The sequence below is a fragment of the Neolamprologus multifasciatus genome, chromosome 4 (genome assembly GCF_963576455.1).
Source record: "Neolamprologus multifasciatus chromosome 4, fNeoMul1.2, whole genome shotgun sequence".
Taxonomy (NCBI): domain Eukaryota; kingdom Metazoa; phylum Chordata; class Actinopteri; order Cichliformes; family Cichlidae; genus Neolamprologus; species Neolamprologus multifasciatus.
The window spans coordinates 19,748,748-19,770,891 of NC_140442.1; the positions used below are offsets into that span (position 1 = coordinate 19,748,748).

Below are 22,144 nucleotides of genomic sequence, written 5' to 3' on the forward strand. Positions count from 1 at the left end.
TGCACGAGCAGCCGACTGTCAGTCTGGTATGTAAACAAGGTCAGACACAGACTGCAGAACAGAGACCAGACACCTTTAGACCGGGCAGCTTCTCGCTTAAAGAAAGAGGCAAGAGGAAAACCGAAGAGCTTCAACAAAACTCCGTGGATCCCGGTAAGCTGCAGGTCAGCTGGCGCCTTATTACCGCGCTGTTTCGCAGGACGGACTGCAGGAGAAATTATAGGACAACAACGCTATAAATGCATGAACCTGTCATTTTGTTGTGTGGACACTGGTGGTAAAAATCAGTCTGCAACGTCTGCAAGGAGGCATCTTTGCACATGTGATGCAAATCTGCCGCAAAGTCACTCAGCAGATTTGTGTTTACCTCCTGCGCAGTCATCAGCTGCCCGCGAACTGGGTCGCTCTCACTCTGCAAAAGCTGCATGGTCATGCTTTCCCACAGCATAAATACAAAGCGAGCACTTCCCCATCGTTAGACGTGTCGTCTAAAAAATTGAGTCTTTCATTTGATTTTATGTGTTGTGATTGCTGTTGTTGTTTTCCTGTGTGACGCAGCATTGACGTGTATGTACAGGTGCGTGTTGTTGGTAGATTTCTGAGTGGTGCAGCTTAGTTTTGTATATGAAAGTGGGCCTAACCAGCGCTATTTCGAGCCGTCTTCAAGCTGCACAGAAACACAGTTTATTCACATGAAACAAGGGGTGATATTGCATGCAAATACAGGCTTTATTAATTGCATTGTGTTGTGTTTTGTTGTGGGGGGGTTTTGTACGTCCTGCTCAGCCTGAGAACCAGTTTTGTCTGGTCATGATAATTGATGCAGTGCCAACCAGACACAGACTGAGCTCACACTGTATTCTTCTGCAGATGATGAGGGTGAGAAAAAGGCCAGAGTGAGTGACATACAGAGTAAATAAGGCAGGGAGACAGAAAATCTGGGCCTTTCCTGCCTCAGACTGCTTGTTTTCATTGCTTTATTGCTGCTCAAGTTAATAATCACTGCTGTTCTCTGCTTCTGCTCGATGACCTTCTTAAAGACTTTGTGCTGTGTGCATGCGTGTGGCATCTATGACTTCATTAACTTTGTTGATCATTTATATAACTTGCCAAAACTCCACCACTGCATCCCTCACCTTTTACTGTTATTGTTATGTCCTGATCTCCAAAAGGCCGTGTGATGTTTCCATCATCGTCATGTATTTGCTGATTTACTTGACCTCCCAGTGTTTTGGAACTAAACATTGCCCATTTTCCACTTCAGCATTCACCTCCTAGAAGACACCAAGGACAATAACAAGTCCTTAAGGGTTTGAGGAGCAGCAGTGAGATAACTCACTGCTGTTTTTACCGCCATGGAGTCGCCATCAGATTTCTGAGATGTAGCAGATTGTGCTTAAATGCTTCATTACTGCGTAATGCTGCTTGCCAGGATGACACATGGTCTGGACAGGAATGAATGAATGGGTAGTTTGCTAAAGCTACATTTTTTGTGTGTTTTGTGTGTCATGTTAGGACAGGCCAGCCATAATGATGCAGTGTTTTCACTTCATGGTGGAACCGGCCAAAAACCTGACGGCCAAGATCAAGGTAACCCATTTCTGTATACTCTAATAAAAATATTGTGTGTTTAATGTTCAAACGTGGCCCCTGGCAGGAGGTCACGTTTATACTCAGGTAGACAGCTGACATAATACATTTTTTTTATAATCTTACCTGTTTGGTGTTGGTGTTTGGCTTAATGTAAGTAAACTCTATGCGGGGAGTTGATGAGATGAAATGAGACAGAGGCTGTTTTTTTCTGCTGACAGGATCAGAGCCCCGATGTGCATTTTGATTAGGCTAAGTGACCGCCCCCTTTCCCAGTTGGCCTTATTACTTTCTAAAGCCCTTGTGAACCAGCACTAATGCTGTCTAAATGTCTTTCTTTGTGGCTCGAACACTCCTCTTTACTCCAGCATTTTCTCACGGAAAATCCTTTACTTGTATTTTCCTCGCAGGATTCGCACAAGAGGGCAAAAAAAGAGAAGAGGGAGCCCCTGGATGAGGACCAGTTGTTCGTTGTGGAGCTGGCTAGAGACATCGGCCGAGTGTGTCAGGTAAAAACATCTTGTGAACCTGAACTGATGCTTGCATGTCCTCACTGTCTTAGTGTGCTCTTTCAGGATGAATGGGATTGTATCACTGTAACAGTTTTCTCTTAATGCCAAAAGTGACACTGATCATCACTGTTGTTTACAGCCTAATGAAGGAATTATTAAACTCTGAAATAATTAGCAGTCTTCATCAATCCAGTGTTTTTCTCTCCATTTTACCCTTGCAGAGATCAGCAATGCTGGAGCACATCTGGAACCAAAATGACATCTGGCCAACTCCTCTCTGCAGGGCCTTCATCCTACAGTGGGCCTCCATGCTGGAGAGCAAGGTGTTTAACTGAAAAGTACCAAAGCATCATGTGTGTGGGAAGTGATATACTATTGTTTTGCCGTTGATTGGCTGTATTGCACAAGCCAATGAGAATTCAAATAAGCTGTGGAGTCAAGGATGCTCGCAAACAGTCATCTGCAGGACAAATTATTCTAGTTCAACCACAGACAGTAAAGATGAATGTAGCTTCTGGAAAAATAAAGTCAATGTGGAAGTGGAACTTGCATTCTAAGTGAAGGCCACCAGATGGCGATAGCTGTGTTTGCAAAGAGACGAGTCCTATTGAAGTTTCCCACTTGACACCATGTGCATATTGTGTGAGACTTGTCCAACATATTGGATCTGATACAATCATGCAAAGAAGAGACTGCCCCAAAACCTTGCAGTGATTGCTTGAGCTAGCAGACTAGAGTTGCCTGCAGTTTTACATGCTTGTCTACAAATATTTGCTAACCACTAGCTTAGTGATAGTAAGGCTGACACTTCTGGTTTGTGTCACACATTTACAGTTTCTCTACAGCCTTACTGTAGTCTTACTTAAGTCCCTTACTTTCATCCAAACTACCACTGCAGCAGTCACAAGGAGGTTTTGCCAATCAGTTGAGGAATACACATTTTTCCCAAAGTAACACGTGGTTGCTAGGGGGTCACTGATTAGTCTGTAAGACTGTGTTAATGGGGCTTTAGCAGTGATTTTCATATAATAATTTTCCCTCATGACCAGGTCTCTAGTACTGTGTTACTGGGACTTTAGTGGTCCTACACTGTCACCATGATTTTTGCACATCCATAATGATTGCAAAACCTCAATAGAAGTCTATGGGAAAATTTCTGTCTTGAAAGTCTTGGTTAAACCATGTTTTAGGAAGCAGGATTATCTGCGGTGTTATCAGCTCATTCACTGGCAGTGAGTTGTCAGTTGCAAGCAATTAGCCAGCAAGCAAGTGGTGTCACAGGTTGATCCGTCTTTACATTCAGTTTTTTGATACCAAGATGGTGCCACCTTTTGTACTTTCTACAAGTTCTCTACAAACAGCAAATGAGAAATTTGAGCTCAGAAGTATCATGACTACATAACCAGCAGTAATCATTGCCATAAAAAGCTTGAAAATATATTTACATGTCAGTATGTCATAGCATTGACCATTCTACTGATGTTAGCCTCAACTATGCCTTTCTAATAGGTCTGGACAGGAATGAATGAATGGGTAGTTGATAGAGTTGGATGTCTCGAGACCACTTTTATGTGGTCTTGGTCTTGGTCTCGGATCCCTCAGTCTCGTCTTGGTCTCGTCTTGGTCTCGTCTTGGTCTCGTCTTGGTCTCGTCTTGGTCTCGCTGTCTCGGTCTTGCTCTCTCAGATCAACATAGTGGTCGGGAGATTTGGAGTCAACATTATCCATGACACACAACGTAACGTTCGATAATGTGTGACGCAAAAGCATCAGCTCTAAGAGCCGTGCTTACAGAGTGCTTTGTAGTGAATCAGAAGAGTCGACTCCCATTGAGCGAGAGCCGGCTCCTCACTTAATTTCCTTTCGCTGCTCAGCTCTCACACAGTGGCTCAGCTATGCTCCAATCCCTCCATATTGTGGCCAATCACATGCAAGGATACAGGATAATATCATTATGTGAAAAGCAGAGAGGGTGAGAGATGCGACAGTCAAGTGGAGCATCCGTCTGTCCTCTCAGTAAGTGAGTGAGACAGTAGACAGCGGTGAGGAGGGCTGTGCGAGTGCATCACAAAAACACATAAATATGCCTGACACCTGTAAATGAACCAGCATCTGGCTGCAGTATAAAGACTTTTTTGTCTCGGTCTTGGACTCGTCTCGACTTTGTCTTGGTCTTGACTCTGTCTGACTTGGTCTTGTCTTGGTCTCGATGCCCTCTGGTCTTGGTCTTGTCTTGGTCTTGGTTTAGGCGGTCTTGACTACAAGTCTAGTAGTTGAATGGCCAGCTAATAGGATGATGAGTAAGATCACGGTTGTTACAATCTAAAAAGATACAACGTGTGACAGAGCGATAGTTCAAGCTATCACATGATTTGGCATTCCAGGAAGTTCTCACTTTATTATTGTATGCATGCACTGGGAACCTTGTGTTAATGACTTTGCTGAAAGGGTTGAATTGAATATTGGTGAGAGTGTAAGTAGTGTGGATGAAGGTTATGCTGAGAAAATGGAAATGTGCCCATAAAATGACAAATGTGACCTTGAGCAGACTTTGGAAGAAGTAAGCTGATTTAAAACCTGGCCAAATCTGATCAAATCTTATGAATTGTGAACATGTGGACAGTCAGATGACCTAAAAGGAAACATCAGATTCCTACAGAAAATTAATAGTCACAGTAGAACTACACGTCTTTTAGGCATAGAGGTATATTTAATAAATGTGTGTTTTTCTCTGTGCAGATGAGACCCATGCAGACTGATGGCTGGCCAGAGATGAATGAGGGCAAACAGCCCGATGTGACGAGTGAGAAGGACCTGCAGCAGGCCAAAGCTGTTATTCTCGAATGGATCAAGGATATAAGAGCCCAGCCTGAGGTGGGAGGTTCAGACATATAACTAATATTTCCTTCAAAACAAAAAAATAAGTTTGCTCATTGTTTTTTATTGACATTGATCATTCTGTAGCAAAGTGTGTGGCCCGGAGAACCAGTGGTGAAGAATCTGGAGGACGTGCAGTCCGCCTGGCGCTGGGGCCGTGCTCCCAATCTGCTGACCGCCATGGAGCTGCTTATGTGGACTTTAATGTTACAGCGGCCTGACAAGGTAGAAGTTCTTTCTGTAATCCACAGGTCAAACTTTACAGCTTGCATGACCCGCTGCAGTTAATCAATGAGGCCTCTTGGTTGTCTGTTCCTACAGGACACCATCCCACAGCAGTGGCTTCTGTGGAAACAGAAGACTCAGAAGATCGGTTTGTAAATCGTGAATCAAGCTGACTTTGGTTGTTTCTTTGGAAATATTTACCCTCTTATGAGTTTATCATTCTCTTTTTCCAGGTGCCATATCCTACATCCCTCAACCAGGTGAGATATGTACTGTAGACCACGAATCACACATTACTATTCCCATGCTGGTGCATTTACACTATTAGATCCACTTACTTTTATTTTCACTTTTTTTTGGCAGTGTGGGATTGGATTGCAGATGCTGCAGGTACAAAATTAAATATTTAATCAACTTTTTTTCCCCATATAATCTTTTCTCAACCTGTTTTGTAATTTAAACCTCTTCACATTTCCCCTCTAGTGGAGGTGACCCTGGATCTGGACACGGCCAACCCTGATCTGCTCATCTCTACTGATGAGAAAAAGATGCGCTGTGGCTTTGAGAGAAAAGATATTCCCAACTACCACCAGCGTTTTGACGGTTGGTGGTGTGCCGTTGGAACGGAGGGCTATGGCACTGGTCGCCGCTACTGGGAGGTGGAAGTGGGAGAGCGCGACTGGCGGCTGGGCGTTGCTAAAGAGTCGGCCCTGAGGAAAGGTTTTAAGTCGCTGAACACAGATACGGGGTACCTGACCTTGCGGCTGGAGAGGGGCACTGAGCTTAAGGCGCTGACGGTGCCATTCACCGCGCTGCCACCCGGCCTCATCCCCCGCAAGGTGGGCGTCTACCTCGACTATGACAACAACCAGCTGTCCTTCTATGATGTGGACAAACATTTCCACATTTACACCTACAACGAGAGCTTCGATGAGAAGCTTTTCCCACTGTTTGGCACAGTGGAGATCATCAAGGATCTGGTTATCAGGTCTCCAGCAGCCAAAACCCAGTGTCTGTGCTCCACATCTTGCATGTGGGGTTGAGATTCCCTCCGTGGTCATTTCCTTTAAAAAAAAAAAATCAGTAGACATCATAGTGAAGTATAACAATCCCAAATCACAGGGAGGTTGCAAAAGACCTTAAATGTGCTACTGAATAGCTTCACTTTGTGACCACTCTCTATGCTGCTGCTTTAATGTGATTGTTGCTTCCATTTTCTCACTACAGAGTTATAGTGCAACCCTTTTGCTCACATACATGATGAAATGCCATCTAATGAAATGCCATCTAATGAAATGCTGTCATCTTCTTTCAAGAGAAACCTATAGTGTTAATGTGATGTATTGTGCATTATTAATCCAGCAATAAAATGCACTCGTGTGAATAATAAATAAACCAAATCTATGTCTTGATGCTTCATGTCTTTATTGATACTGCTGATATTCTGTTTGGTAATGTATTTAAAATATATACAATTTATACACTCATCATTGGCATGAATGTCGTGTTAATTTTGGATTTCTTATTATTTCTTTGAACTGTCCTTTTTCCAGAGTGCAATGATTGTACGGCATATGTTTTGAAAGACTGTAAAAAAAAAGAATTGAGTGCACAAGTTTGAATTTATTATCCTTTCTTTTGTTTGACGGGCATATATTAGTATTTTTTCACCAACAAGGAAGTTCCCAAAAAGCTATTAGCAGAAAACTGAGCACATCTAAGTTAAGGGAAAAGGCTGAGCCATTCCAAATTACAAAAGAACTGGATTGAAAATCTGTGACAACAGGTCTTATAGAGTGATGAATGTGAGTTTGAAGTATTTGGTTGAAATTGCTGTCAATATGTATGGGAGAGGTCAGGAGAGAAGTACAATAGTGAGTGTCTACAGCCATCTGCAAAATAGTGGAGGCCCTGTCATGGTTTGGGGCTCTATTTTAGCCAGCAGTGTTGGGGATCTAATCAAGATTGATAAAATTAAAAGCAGAAAGAAAAAAAAACTGAAAAAAGAGAACTAGATTACATTATAATCTATGATGCAACAAAACCTTAAAAACATTGGATTGGTAGTGGTTTCATTTTTCAGCATGACAATGATCCTAAACAATGTAAATGTATGGAAGAGGATTAGGGCCACCAGAAAAATGTGGGCACGTCTTTTTTTCTTCTATTCCAGAATTCTGAGGAAAAAGTCAAAGTTCTGAAAATAGTTCTTTTCTTTTTTCCTCATTTTTTGACTGACTTTCTTTTCTCAGAATTCTGACCTTAATCTCAGAACTTTGACTTTTTCAGAATTCTGAGGGGAAAAAAAATTCTGAGAAAAAAGTCAGAATTCTGAGATTACAGTCAGAATTCTGAAAATAATTCCGAGGAGAAAAAAAAAGTCAGAATTCTGAAAATAATTCAGAGGGAAAAAAAGTCAGAATTCTGAGATTACAGTCAGAATTCTGAAAATAATTCCAAGGAGAAAAAAAAGGTCAGAATTCTGAGGAGAGGAAGAAAAAAAAAGAAAATTCTGAGAAAAAAGTCTGAATTCTGACCTTTTTTTCATAGAATTCAGACTTTTTTTTCTCAGAATTCTGGAAAAGAAGGAAAAAAAAAAAACATGTGCCCACTTTCCCCCCCCAGTGGCCCTAATCCTCTTTAGTACAACTACAGAATATTTCCATAATTTACATGTAAACCATGTAGGACACATCTAAAAGTATGTAAGCAGCTTCTTATAAACGTATTAGCCCCAGTACATCCTGCAGTGGAAATATTTAGAAGTTTGTATGGTTTAAAGGTCCTTTTCTTTCTTTTTTTTTTTTTTTAGGAAATTCAGGACTTATTTGTAATTGATAGTTAGAAGCTGAAAAGCGTATCAGCGGGACCAATCACAAAACTCTAACTATTTCACCATGACAAAATGCATATACAAAATAACGCATACAATTTTAATCAAATTTTAATCAAAATTTTAATCAAATAATTCTATAACAAATATATTCAAACTGAATTTAACGCCGTTAGCAAACAAAAATATTTCTTTACATTGTTTTGTGTTTTACGCGCCCGTGATGACGCAATCACTGCGCGACGATGCCTAAGAAGATTTATAAGAGTTCCCAGCAGGTAGTCAAACGATGACAACAAATTTAAAACAGGCCTTAAAAACCCACTTTGGGTTCGACACCTTCAGGTCTAAACTGCAGGAAGATGTTGTTAAAGCAGTCCATAGAGGTAAGTCGGCTCATTTTTCCTGTCTGCCTCTCTGTTAGATGAACGTTAGCAAGCTAACATAACTGCTGTTTGTCTTTAGTTTTGAATATGAGGTTCAGTTGGTTTTCACAGACAGTGAGAGACAGAATAATGTGTAACACGGTGGTCTCTGTGGTCTTCCTGCAGGTGACAGGGATGTGTTTGTGTGCATGCCTACTGGAGCAGGAAAGTCGCTCTGCTACCAGCTGCCTGCAGTGCTTGCTGAGGGCATTACTCTGGTTATATCCCCGTTAATCGCTCTCATTCAGGTTAGCGTCTGTCTCTAGCTCCTGAGCTCCAATCCAAAACCTTCAAATAAGTTTTGCAGTATCAGGTTTGCTTTAACCCCTGTTCGTGTTTCTATCCAGGACCAAGTGGATCACCTGAAGGAGTTAAACATCCCTGCCTGCTCCATCAACTCTAAGCTCCCAGTGAGTGAGCGCCGGTTGATCCTGGCCGACCTGGGGAGCAGCAACCCGAAGCTAAAGCTTCTCTACATCACTCCAGAGATGGTGGCCTCGCCCGCGTTCCAGCCCTGCCTGATGGACCTGTGCTCCCGTGGCTTGCTGTCTTACCTGGCTGTGGATGAGGCTCACTGCGTCTCGCAGTGGGGCCATGATTTCAGACCAGACTACCTCAAGCTGGGTGAACTGCGGGCTCGATTGCAAGGAGTTCCCTGTTTGGCCTTAACAGCAACAGCACCCAAGAATGTACAGGAGGACATCATTCAGTCCCTGAGGCTGTCCTCGCCGCTTTCTTTTCTTACACCCGTCTTCCGGAGTAACTTGCACTATGATGTGATTTTCAGGGAGCTGCTGCCAAACCCATACGTCCACCTTTGTGCCTTCATTAAGAAAACATTATCACTTGGAGGTGGATCTAATGGACAGGTTTGTAGACTGTAGGCTGTCATGTGTTATCCTTTTTACAAACAGAAATATTCAGATAGAGTAGCGACAGTTTGCCTAAGGGGTTTACATTTTTGGCCACAAGTTTAAAAATACTCATCATGGGCATGAAGGTCATGCAAATCTGAGTTTTTAATTACTTTTTTTTTTAAACGGTTCTTTTTGCATTGGGGAATGATTGTATGTGACTTTAAAAAAACAAGAATTGGGTGCAAAATAATTGACTTGGGATTTTCTCTGATCCACACAATGTCGAAAGTGTAGATAAAGGCTCCATAAATAGATACAACCCCTATAATTAAATTAGATTAGATTAAATGTCCCTTAGCAAGTTGCATGTTGACCAGATGCTTTTGGTACCCAACAGTTAGCTTCTGGTTTAATTCTGGATGGATATTTGAATACTTATTGTGGCAGAATTGGTAGAGTTCTTTAAAATGGTTGATTTCCTATCAATTCCCATCCTTAAGCATCACTTATAAAAAGGTTTAAACGACTTTGCCATTTAAAAATAATAATAAAATAAAACAAACAAATAAAAAAACAGAATAAGTTTTTAATTATTTTTGAAGCATTTTAGCACCTGTATGTTTTACTTCTAGAATGACTTTTTGTTCAATTTTATTTCAGGATTGTTTGTGTGCCTTTTCTCTGTTTTATAACATTTCTGTTGTTATTAACGGCTTAATTGAGCTCACACAGCATTTTCTTGTGTGAATACAACTGATTTTGTTGCCTAGAGTGGAGGAATAACACTCTTTGCCATTTCTTTCATGCAAACTCTGGCTTAATCAAACTGTCTGGTGTTCGTAAACAGGGTTGTGGGATTGTGTACTGTCGGACCAGGGAAGGCTGTGAGACGGTAGCTCACCAGCTGACGAAGCTTGGAGTCGTAGCTAAGCCGTATCATGCAGGTAAAATTATTATTATTATTATTATTATTTTTTACCTCTATATAAACTGATCAGGCATAAGATTATGAGCACAGACAGGTAAAGGGAATAACACTCATTAATCCTTCATTGTGGCACCTCATAGGGGGGGAATATTAGAGAGCATTTTGTCCTCAAAGTTCATGTGTTAGCAGGAAAAAGGGCAAACATAAGGATTTGACAAACTCATGCGTAGAAGACTGGATCAGAGCATCACCAAAACTACATCTCTTGTGGGGCGTTCCTAGATGCAGTTGTCAGTATCTATCAAAAGCAGTGGTGAACAGGGGGGGATTAAGGCTGGCTATCCAAGAGATTAGCTACTGTAGCTCAAATTGCTGGACCAGAGAGCAATGGAAGAAGGTGGCCTGGTCTGAATCACATTTTTTGTGGATGGTCAGATGCTTAGTTACCTGGGGAACATCTGGTACCAGGATGCACTATGGGAAGAAGGTGAGCTGGCAGAGGCTGTGTTGTGCTTTGGGCAATGTTCTGCTGGGGTCCCTTGGGTGACTTTGGGTTACTTTGACTTGTACCAACTACCTAAGCATTGCTTCAGACTATGTCAACCCATTCATGGGACTTGTATTCTCTGATGGCTGTGGCCTGTTTGAATGGTAAATGGCCTGTATTTGTATAGCGCTTTACATGAGTCAGTCATCCACCTATTCACACACACATTCACACACTGGTGATGGCAAGGTACATTGTTGACTTGACCTTCAAATTCCCCAGATCTAACTCCAATTGAGCATCTTTGGGATGTGCTGGACAAACAAGTCCAATCCACGGAGGCCCAACCTCGCAACTTACAGGACTTAAAATATCTGCTGCTAACATCTTGGTGCCCAACACCACAGCACACCTTTCTGGGTCTAACGGAGTCCCATATCTCAATGGGTCAGGGCTGTTTTTTGGCAGCAAAAGCAGAACGAGCACAATATTAGGCAGCTGGTCATGATGTTATGCCTGATCTGTATATAGGATGTGTAAAATTTAGTGTTTGAGCTCTGCTTTTGTAGGCTTGAAGGCAACAGATCGGACAGGGGTACAGAATGAGTGGATGCAGGGGAAAGTGCTGGTTATCGTGGCTACCATCAGCTTTGGCATGGGAGTAGATAAGGCCAATGTCAGGTGAGGCTGCAAATCCAGTTATCACTTGCATTCTTCTTGTATCTAGTTTTTTTTTTTTTTTTTTTTCTACCATTGTGTATTCAAATGTTTCTGCAGATTTGTAGCTCACTGGAACCTCGCTAAGTCTCTGGCCAGCTACTACCAAGAGTCTGGGCGAGCGGGGAGAGATGGCCTGCCCTCCGCCTGTCGCACATACTACTCCCCGAGAGATAAGGAGCAAATTAATTTCCTCATTCGGCAGGAAGTGGCAAGAAAGCAGGTCAGATTCGCAGCAGAGCAGGGTGGAAAGCTCTTTGCTGCACAGTTTTTATATGTGTTTAAATGTGTCTGCAGGGAAAACGGGGCTTTGCAAAGGACTCTGATAAAACCGCAATGACTGACTTTGAAGCCATGGTGTCTTTTTGTGAACAAGAAGGGTAAGTAAAGGATTCACACATGTGGTGAAAGGTTATTATTATTATTATTATTATTATTTCTATTATTATTTATATACAGATCAAAGCATAACTGACAATAAGTGCAGGCTTAAAGCATTACATCATAACATAACGCCTTCACCTGTTCCACAGTATGTAACGTGCAGTTTTAGATAAAGAGTGCATTTCTGTTTCTGGACAGCAGAGGGCAGACTTCCTCTCTTACCATCCTTTGAAAGCTGCTTCCTGCTTGAGGCTCTTGACTAACTCAGAAGTCTGACTGCCAGTTCTCATTACTTTAGAGTGACACATCATTATGTTTAGAAAGCTCTGAGAAAAAAACAATCCAATCGGGCATTCCCAGTCATTTCTCACTGTTTGCCTAAAGTTAGTTTCATACACGTGTTCAGTCCTGTATGGTCCAAGAAGTTTCTGCCTGATTCACACACAGCTGGAGTTGGCCCCGCCCTGTCCTCAGGGATCGCTGTTGGGAGTGCAGTGATGCTCCAAGGAATGTGGACTCTCCTGAAAGCCTGTTGACTTGAGCAGGTGTGTTTGGCAGCGTTGCAGCACATCCTTTATGCTGTTTGGCAGGTGTTTTGTTGTCCAAGGGCTGAGGTTCTTTAGTGCTGCACAGCACAGCATGCACCCTGTACAATTCTTGTGTGTGTGTGTGTGTGTGTGTGTGTTTCTAAAACACGATCAGGACTCGCTGTGTGGAGAGCTTGTAGTTTTGTCTGTTTTTGCTCAAAGGTCGGAACCCTTTAGCTTCCTCTTGCGACAGCAGCAGCTGCAGCAGCTGCAGCAGAAGCTCGCGCAGGTCACCACTGTGATGAGCAGGACTACAACTGTGCGAGAGCAGCAAATAAACAATGTCATGACCAGCTTATTGATGAACAAGCAATGTGGGGGAAAAAAACATATAGACAAAAAACTCACGAATAAAAGTTAGCAGGACGAAGAAAGCTCCCAGCTCTATGGGGTTGGCGTTGGGCAGACCTTGAAGCTTGACCCAGATTCTGCCAAGGAGGTTCAGCGTCTGTTCTCTGGCATCCATCCTAGTGAAGACAGGTATACAGCACCTCTTTTATTTCCCTTGCAATCTGCGTATTTCTCCTGTTGCTCACTGGTGACACTGTGAGTGGGGCGAGGTGGAATTGCTATTTACATGTCAGAGCTAAGCAGTTTTTTAGCCTGTGGTTTAGTGGGCGGGTTGTCATGAGAAGGCAGGAATCTCACTGCCCGAGAAGAAACGTGTGTCTGATAGAAAGCGGTAAATGCACTGGTGCTTTTTCTGTGCCTGAACAATTTTAATCCAACCGGGTTTAAAAGTGTTCTGGAGGAACAATATTCTGCTCTGTCGTGCAGGCTGTAAGAGGTGGGGATCGAACCGCCGACCTTCCGATTAATAGAGAAGCTGCTCTGTTTACGAGAGTATCGTAAACAGGCTGATTCACATATGGGTTGAGTTAACAAGAGGAACAGAACGAGGCCCTTCTCTGTAATAAATGTGTTAATCAGACGGCTCTGTAGACACTTCAGTGTGTGCAATGGGCGGTGGTAGGGTGGCAAGTCATTAAGCTGGTGCTGAATTGCTGGAATGGGTGTGACAGCGTGTGGCATTTCTAGTTTTGAGAGTTCTTTGTAACTAACACTTGCAGTACGAAGCATAAAAGGATAAAAACTATTGAAAATAACTACGATATGAGTTATTAAACTGGCACTGAGGACAAAGCCTGGAAACTTGGGGGTCAACATGACGTCTTGATAATTCAGAGGAGTTATGGTAGCGTATCCTCCTTCTGATCACATGCTTTTGAGTATTACAGATGTAAACATCCTGGTTCCAGAAGTGTGGATAAGGTGGTAATACTATCCGAAGTACACTGTTAGAAATCAGGATACTGTGGCATACCTTAGCCAGGTTTCACAGCTTTCTTTGTTCTCAGTGGCCGAGCTGGTGACAGATCAGATCAGGGATCAACTCCACCCACAGGATCTGTAAACCTGCACTGTGTAATTTATGCAAGTGTATGTGTCTCGTGTTCCTTGTCAGAAACCTGTATCACATATACTCAAAACCAGGATGAGATCGGGGGAAGATTTGCATGATCACAAGCTAACTTGTCCTTCCTGGCTTTGAAAATTTAAATGTGGGGAAAGGTTGTGCTGCATTGCTTTAACTGTGTATAAGTGTAATGTGTTGTTTCCAGTAAAAAACAGTAATACATATCTGCTCTGCTCACTGGAAAAAAGCCACAGAGCTAACTCAGTACTTCTATAAAACAGTTTAAATGGGCCACATGTATTGCAGCGTATTATAGCTATACTACACACAGTGGTGTGGGAAATTAATGCTACAAAATATTTTCATGCTATTTTTAAAAAATCCTACTGTGGAAGTGTAAGTCAGGAGAAAAGGAAGGAGAACTTTATGATTTTCCAACCATGCGGGCTGTTCCTACCTGAGACCGGGAGCTTGTGTGGAACGCGATGCTGATTAATGACAGATTTTGGAGCTGACTGTATGTTCGTTAAAACGATGAACAGTATTTACAGATCACATGCGCGTGACTCTGAGAAATTCTCTATTTTTAAACACATTTTCCACATTCGTCTACTTGAACGGTTTTTCTCACGCTGCACTCACACAGAAACATTTAAAAGCACTTACCTGCTGATCGGAAACTTGTCGTTTCTTTGTTTTTTTTTTTTGTTTAGTTTGGGGTGTTTTTTTTTTTTTTTTTTTTTTTTTTTTTTTTTTTTGTGAAACTTGGCCGAGCCTAAACTGTCAGAAATCGCAAAACCAGTTGGCAATTAGGAGTCGGTTGGAAACGTGTCATTCTCTTCTTTCCCCTGACGGAGCTGCCAGTTGAGTGCCTTTGCTTTAGGCTGCGTGCTAATTTGCTTGTGGGGACGTCATCCGGAGGAGGAGTGGTGCTCGGGCGAGCCTGAGATTAGCAATGGAGGTTGAGATTATAGTTGAGAGGGTTAATTCCACTGTCACTGATGACAAACTGCACGTGAGGGGGGGAAAGTAGATGATAACAAATTTCATCCGGCGCTTTTCTGCCCTCTTTCACGCTGCTCTGACTCCTCAGTCGCTTTGAGTCTTCTCATCTCTTCCCCTCTTCCAGGCTTCTTGTTGCTCCCTTTGTTTGTTTTCTTTGGTTTTTTGATTTGTGGCTGTCTCACACGCGCACACAGAGTAGTTACTGCTGTGTCTTACTTTTCTTTGTCTGCCTCAAAGGCTGTTTTCTCTTTGATAGTCCTGCTTCACAGAGCTTTGTTTGCCTCTCTGTCGTTCCCCACCTCTTCTAGTGCTTCTCTTTGTTTCATGAAAAGGGAAGGTGGCAGCATTTCCACTTCTAGCAAGGTAGCTGGTATGTTGCTGAAATGACTCGTCTAATGGGCTGTTTCTCGTGTGTGTGTGTGTGTATACTGGCCGTTGCGTAATGCTGGATATGATAGTGTGATACAAGAGATCTTTTTTATAAAAAGAAAATCCCGTCTAAAGCAGGGATTGTGAACAGAAACATGCTGCAGAGGAAGCGGGTGACCTGCTGTCAGATATTAATAGTATTTATTTATTTTTTCAAAACCTTGAAATTGTAAGAAAACAACGCTGAACGACTGTTTCCAAATCCAGACTTTGTGCCTCTGCATCCATCCTTCATATCCGTCGATAACAGTTAGTTAGGGTTAGTGTTGATGCAACTGCGTTGTGTTTTTCATGGGACAAAGAGTGGCGCTTGACCTATTTCATAACAAAACTATTGATTATGGGGATTGATGTGGTGGTTACACAACAGCTAAAAGATCAATATTGTGTTTCTAAAACACGATCAGAAAGATGAGATGAGGACTTTTTGCAACTGCAAACTGCAGAGTGTGTTTTCTTTAACTTGTCTGTTCAACGGTAGCTCTTTTCTCTGTCCTCCCACCAGTTGCCGCCATGCCACCATCTCAAAGTTTTTTGGCAACACGGCGCCAAACTGTGCGGGGGCCTGCGACTACTGCCGTAACCCCAAGTTGGTGCGAGCCCAGCTGGAGAGAGCGGCCACGCTCAGCACCAAGATCGGTGCGGCTCAGAGCAGCGAGCCCAAGGGAGCGTTCGGGTTCCAGCCGGACACTTATGGAGGAGGAAAGAAGGGTTACGGCTTTGAAAGGCAGGACGATTTTTAGTGATGTTGTGTGAAATGTCCCGCTTGCATTTATGACTTGATGGTTGATCCTGTAGGTTAACACCGATGTTTTGCTTCGCAGGTATGATGAAGGGGAAGGCTATAGTGAAGATGATCCTTTTAAGAGGAAGAAGGAGTTTTCTGAGCTTTTCAAGAAGCAGATGAGCATGCGGAAGGTGATTACCAAAAAAAAAAAAGAAATAGAGAAAATCAGCTCATACTCTTTGGGCAAAATGTATACATTATTTCTAAATGTAAGGACAGCATCTCCAGAGTGTTTGTGTTGTGCCTCTGCACATCTGTATGCCATCTGGAGCTGCTCAGGCCCTGTAAATGCTGCTTTTGCTAAATGGCTCCCACATGTTCAGTGGAATTTTTACAACATTCGAACTAAGGTATTCCTCATCAGGTCCAAGTGGAGGTTGGCCAAACTGTTTATAATATAGCATAAAAAGCAGGAATGCCATGATTATTAAAAAAAAAAGTAGAAACTGAGCAGGAAGAACAAACAAGTCATTATAGTGTGTGGAGAGTTATGGAGGTTATTGATGCCTCAGGGCTTCGTTGCTCAGAGCTTCATTTAAATGTTGCGAGCTTAAAACTATGGTTCTTTTATCTTTCTTTCTTTACACATTAAAGAGACATTCTGCACTTCAACTACACATGCATAGGTTTTTGGACGATGATAAAATGTTGTTAATTGTGGTGGATATTAAATCAAGCCATCATGATGCGATTGAAGTGCCAACTTTCAGCTTTAACTCTGAAAGTTTTTACAAAACTGTCGCATTAACTGTTTGGAAGCTACAGACATTTGTACACACAGTCCCCCGTTATCAGAGAGCTGTCTTTGTGTTATTTTCATGAAATGTTAAGCAGAAAAAATATCAGAGGTGGATTCCATCATTAGACTGAAAAAACAAAGTAACTATCAGAGAGAAAGAGAGAGTGGCCTGAATGCACTGACCAGCTCAGCAACATCAAAACGCCTGAAAAACGTGGATGATGACAGAATTATTTCTATGGTTATGAAAAACATCCTTAAAATGTCTAAAAAAAAGTCCTTAACAGTCATTATTAACAAGGTCTAAAATGGAGATGGCTCGATGAATGGAAACAGAAAGGCTAGATCACAAAATATCCAAAAGAGCCTGAAAACAGTTCAGCGCAGAGAGAAATCTGGAGATGGAGAGAAACGGCTCGTGATTAGAAGCATACCACATCACCTGTCAAACATGGCGGAGGCAGTGATATAGATGGGCATGTGTGGCTGCCAGCGGATATAGATCACTAGCTTTTATTGATGATGGTGACTGCTGATGGATGTGCACAGGCCTATACTCTCTGCTCAGATTCAGAAAAATGCTGCAAAACTGATCAGAGCTTCACAGCGCAAATGAATAATGACACAAAGCAACTCAAGAGTTTCTGAAGGAGAAGAAATGGAATATTCTTCAATTGCCAAGCCAGTCAGCTGATCTCTAACCAACAGAGCATGCTTTCAAGTTATTAAATACAAAGCTAAATGCAAAGAGACTCACAAACAAGAAGCAACTGAAGGTGGATGAAGTCCAGGCCAAGCAGCTCAAGGGGGAAACGGCAGTCTACGCTTCATCCAAGTATTAAAAACAATCTATATTAGTTTCTCCAGTTCATTTTAATAAACAGTTAATGCAGAATTATTTGATAACCCCTTGAATTAAATGAGAAAGTCTGCACATTCAGTGATGTGATGTGTACAGAGGCAAAACAACAAAAAATTGCGTCATGGTCCCAAAGCTGTATATAATAAATGCTCACTGCTGTCTTCTATGTTCTGGCTTTAATACACGTGTGAATACTGAAGGATTCCCTTCTGCCTGTGCTCGTGTTTATTTAGGGTAACGACAGCAGTCAGAGGGAAGAGTTTGTTCCTCCAGGTAATGTGTAACATGAACAGTAAAAATGATTGTGAATAACTCTCTCTGTCCTGTTTTGTAACCAGTGTTATTCTGCTGTGTAGATATCGACTGCCCGCTTAGAGAGGCCAGCAGCCAGAGAATTCCCAAGCTCAGCGTAAAGGTACAAGACAAAACTTGAACACTACGCACACATTCCTCATATCTGCTGCATTTATGAACACGTCCTTCAGCGACTCAGGTCATGTGATGAGAAAAGCAGCGTAAAAAATCCCAAAACGCAGCAGCTTAAAAGGCTGTGGCTCATTGGTGTTTGACATTTTGTACAGTAAAAGTAGAAAGTGAGCGCTTTCCGAGGCGTTAATAAGATCATATTGTATTTCAGGCCAGAGAGCACTGCCTGCACCTCCTGCAGGAGGCACTTCAAGGCCAGCAGGGGGCAGAAGATGCACTCAAGTACTCATCTAGATTCATTCAGATTTGTTTTTTAAAAACAATTTTCCTCAAACATAAAAATACTGCAAAAAAACACACACATATAACTAACTTTTCTCAAAGTGTCCGCATTTGTCTCTCAGCTCTGACAGTCTGTCCTTGGCGGTGGATATTGAACACGAGGTCTTCAGAAACAGCAAGTCCTCTAACTTGTACAAAGCTGTGGTGCTAAAGAAGGTAAGTGCAGGCTTTTTGTTAATGTCTCATTGCCATATAGAGGGAAATGTTTATGCTTAGCTCTGTTATTCTGTCAAGGTAACAGAGATGAAGAAAGCGGCACCTGCTTCAGCAGGTCAAGATAAAGGAGAAGGTGCTAGGAGCGGCAGCGATTCCAGAGAAACAGAACTCAAAGAGGCTGGATCCTCCTCTTCATCCTCGGTTTCTGATGAGCCGCAGGGGTTCACGCTGGCATCTGAGGTGTACTCGGTAACATTGCTTTTCTACTTTCCCAGATTTTTTTTTTTTATTATTTTAAAAGGAAAACTGGAGGTTTTTGTGGCTGCAGAGTATTCAGAGGAAAACATGTTTTCTTTCCCCCCCAGCTGAAGCGTAAGAGGGTAGGAGCAGGCCAACGGGGCTCTTCTAACCCCTTCATAACTGCTAAGGATTTAATAAACCCCTCCATGTTGGAAACGGGGGCTAACAAAGGTAGGACAAGCGGCGGATTTTTCAATGGCTGCTCAGGAGAAACCATTATGCAGGGAAAAGAAGCCAACACAGATGCATCATCGCCCATCAAAGCCAAAGCAAATGCCGTCACGACCTCCCTGAGCAGCCCGACTAAAGGAGGCAGAGCCATGAGCAAGAAGCAGCAGAAGCTGGTGGAAGCAGCAAAGAGTTCCCACAACATTTCTCATTTCTTTTTCATGAAGAAACATACTCCAGAGAAAAGCCAGGATGAGGAGGAGATGCCGAGGGAGCCCGAAGCCCCTTTATCTCCCGCTCCAGCTTCAATCTCCCAGGAATACATCAACCAGGAACCACACTCACCTGCTGCATCGGAAGGAGAGAGCAGTGCTGCACAGTCAGAGACTGAGGATGTGATCCTCGTAGAAAGCAAATCTGAGATAATTGTTATACCTGATGATGACGAGGAGGACGGAGCTGATATTGCAGAACCAGTTCAAGAGACATCTGAGCAGGACCTGACGTCCATCACAGAGTATTTGATTCTTAATTTGATCAGAAATAGCGGAAAAAAGCCTTTTATTGACTTTTAACTGCTTTTTCTTCCCCCTGTTCTTCCACAGACAAAACAAAGACGAAGAAGAACATAAACCAAGTGAAGAAGAGGTTAACGCAAGTGAAATTCCCGGGGTAGGTGTCTGTACACCCACAAAAGTCCTTCTTAAAACAAGTCTTTCCGCTCAGCGGTTTGAAGCTCCAATCTAGATGAAGTGCTCCAAAGGCTTTATAAGTTTGTCCAAAAATAAGACTTTTGGACAAATGTATAAAGACAAAATAAGACAAAGTAAAGTTTTAAGAGATTAGAGTTTGAGCATGATAATCTTACACTCAGATTGGGATTTTTCCACAGGAAGTCAGTTGGCATACAATTTTAGCATTCACTGTATGGACAAAAGAACTGGGCCACCTACACATTCAGCAACTGCTCGTGCATGGAAACTCATGACATGAAGCTCCTGGCGCACAGTTTCTGTGCTGATGTTAATGCCAGAGGTTTTGAGCTTGGCAGTTATTCAATCAGTGGAGCTTTAGCAACTTTTACGAAATACCAAATACCGTGTTCGACAAAGCACCTGAAGTATGCAAGAGTGGGTCGAAATCTGTCACTCCTTATAATTTCCTGCATAGCTTCAGACGAAAAACACATTTAGCCTCTTTCCACAATCCACACAATTTAAATCCAAAGTCTCATTTTTGTTCAGCATAATTTCTCTTTTCTATAACAGACTTTGAGCATCAGCATGATGGGGATAGATGTTAGTTTTAATAGAAAACTCCTCATTAAAGTCCATGTTGTAAAGAAGGGATGTCAAACTCATTTTACATCGTGGGCCACGTACAGATCACTTTGATCTTAAGTGGGCGGCCCAGTGAAACTAGTGTAAAGATGTTTAGCCACACATTTAATCCCTGATATATTTAAATATATCTGTACTGTGAACCATCTGTAAAAATCATAAATTTCTCTAGTATGTTGTGAAGGAACGGTAATGCTGTTATTTAATGGTTTATCTCTTACTTAGAGATATCTCTTAGAGCATGGGGGGGGAAAGCCATTAAACATATGAAAATACAGTTAAAATGCTAAAATTTATACCATCCTATACATTTTCCAAAGATATCCAGATTGGAGTCTTTGGCAGGCCAAACCATAGATTTCAGTTCTGCCTGGAGTCCTGAGTTTGACTTTATGCTTGTGAACAATCATGACATGTGTGTCCAGGTGACAGATGACATGAGAACCATGACGGAGTCTCCCCCTCCGGCGAAGCGCAGCCGGCCTGCGAATGGGAGCAGTAGGAGAGTAACCTTCAACCCCAATGTGCAGGAGAGAGCCCTGCACCCGGTCACTGACTCGCCCAAGCCTGTAACACTTAAGGAAGCAGCTGATATCGTGGTCCGCTACCTGGACCCTTTTTACACTCAGGGAAAGTTTGCCACAAAGGTGAGCGAGTGCTGTGTTTGTAAAAAAGTAGGGTCGCGATTAAAAGCAGAATGATTAAAATTCTTTCTTTATTTCGCAGGAGCTGTTTAAGTCTTTCGCTCGCTACTTGTCTCACCTTCTTACAGAGGGAAGGAGCATGGGGAAAGGCCAAGGTAAAGGATGCATGGGAAATTTCTAACTTGCAGTTTGCTTTGTGTGCTGGTCCTCTTTAACTCCAGCCTCTGGGTCCACAGTGAAAGCAGAGGCCAAGGCTCTCATCAAGAGGTTCTTGAGCAGCGTCCAGCGCTGTGAGAGCGAGGCAGACTGGAAGCACCTTAAGAGACCTCACAGCTGTAAAACCACAGCGAAAAGTGAATGAATGGGGGGAGGAAATATGTAGCCCTTCCTCTTTGACAGTGCCTAAACTTCTCCAGTTACGATGACCTCAGGCTCTGTCACAGATGCCTGCTGACGAGGTTTATAGTCCACTTGCTGCTATTTTGTTATTCTTTTAAAATGTTTTCCAGGATGGTTGCTGATACTGTAACTTAGGTTAATAAATAGTAAGCAATAAAACAGGGACAGTTTTACAGCCTGAGAGATCAGACAGATGCATGTGTGAGACTTCTTTTTAAACTGCAAACTGTGTGTAATTCACATGGTCTTATTACATCACAGTGCAGAGTTATGCAGACCCAGTGGTGCTTGGAGCAGGAAGCCAGCTGAGGTTTTTCACAGGCTTCTCATAGCAGAAAAAGCAGAGGTGTAATTATTGGCATTCAAACAACTGCGTGCGATTTTAAGCAAGCTGGTTTGGGGATTTTCTGATGTTGCCATACTGGAACATTTAATCCCTTCTCTTTTTTTTGTGTGTGAGTGACAAGTAAAGGTGTGTCAGAAAGCTAAAATACTGGTTTGTTGTACAGTGTCTGCAGCTGTCTGTTCAGGAAACATTAAAAATGCCATCACAGTTGTCCTCTGATAGCTGTCTGTCACGTTTAAGATGACATTTGTGGTTGGGTGGTGTTTAAAGATGGCGTCGTGAAGAGCAAAAAGACTTTGAAGCTGTTACTATTTTCTTTTTAATATTTTTTTTTTTGTGCTATTAAAAAGGGAATAAATAAGC

General features: G+C 42.4%; 2 protein-coding genes and 1 long non-coding RNA gene across 6 annotated transcripts; 2 read left to right on the forward strand and 1 right to left on the reverse strand.

Annotated features, from left to right (window-relative positions):
- Window positions 1-6,607, forward strand: LOC146520334 (uncharacterized). Of its 4 annotated transcripts, none has more exons than XM_085156765.1 (10): window positions 1-164; window positions 1,516-1,590; window positions 2,001-2,099; window positions 2,324-2,425; window positions 4,841-4,975; window positions 5,066-5,203; window positions 5,300-5,351; window positions 5,437-5,463; window positions 5,567-5,593; window positions 5,687-6,607. In XM_085156765.1, the coding sequence occupies exons 2-10, from the start codon at window positions 1,531-1,533 to the stop codon at window positions 6,244-6,246; spliced, it is 1,200 nt and encodes a 399-aa protein (XP_085012891.1). In that variant the 5' UTR covers window positions 1-164; window positions 1,516-1,530; the 3' UTR covers window positions 6,247-6,607. The 4 variants fall into 4 exon arrangements, with proteins under 4 accessions (XP_085012891.1, XP_085012892.1, XP_085012894.1 ...); XM_085156766.1 differs by having other exon boundaries at window positions 36-153; XM_085156768.1 differs by having other exon boundaries at window positions 56-153; window positions 1,521-1,590.
- Window positions 6,608-8,245: 1,638 nt separating this feature from the next.
- Window positions 8,246-22,118, forward strand: recql5 (RecQ helicase-like 5). The gene is made up of 19 exons (XM_085156762.1): window positions 8,246-8,422; window positions 8,588-8,709; window positions 8,809-9,330; window positions 10,166-10,262; window positions 11,303-11,414; window positions 11,511-11,673; window positions 11,748-11,830; window positions 15,778-15,999; window positions 16,097-16,190; window positions 17,894-17,933; window positions 18,017-18,075; window positions 18,298-18,368; window positions 18,491-18,584; window positions 18,663-18,833; window positions 18,950-19,569; window positions 19,658-19,724; window positions 20,818-21,039; window positions 21,119-21,191; window positions 21,273-22,118. Exons 1-19 carry the CDS (start codon window positions 8,326-8,328, stop codon window positions 21,395-21,397), a joined length of 3,054 nt encoding a protein of 1,017 aa, XP_085012888.1. The 5' UTR covers window positions 8,246-8,325; the 3' UTR covers window positions 21,398-22,118.
- LOC146520336 (uncharacterized) lies at window positions 11,822-15,261 on the reverse strand. Its single transcript, XR_014873691.1, has 3 exons — window positions 14,505-15,261; window positions 12,770-12,888; window positions 11,822-12,678 (listed from the first exon to the last, which is right to left on the reverse strand). It is a non-coding gene; the product is annotated as an uncharacterized LOC146520336 (long non-coding RNA).
- Window positions 22,119-22,144: the final 26 nt, after the last annotated feature.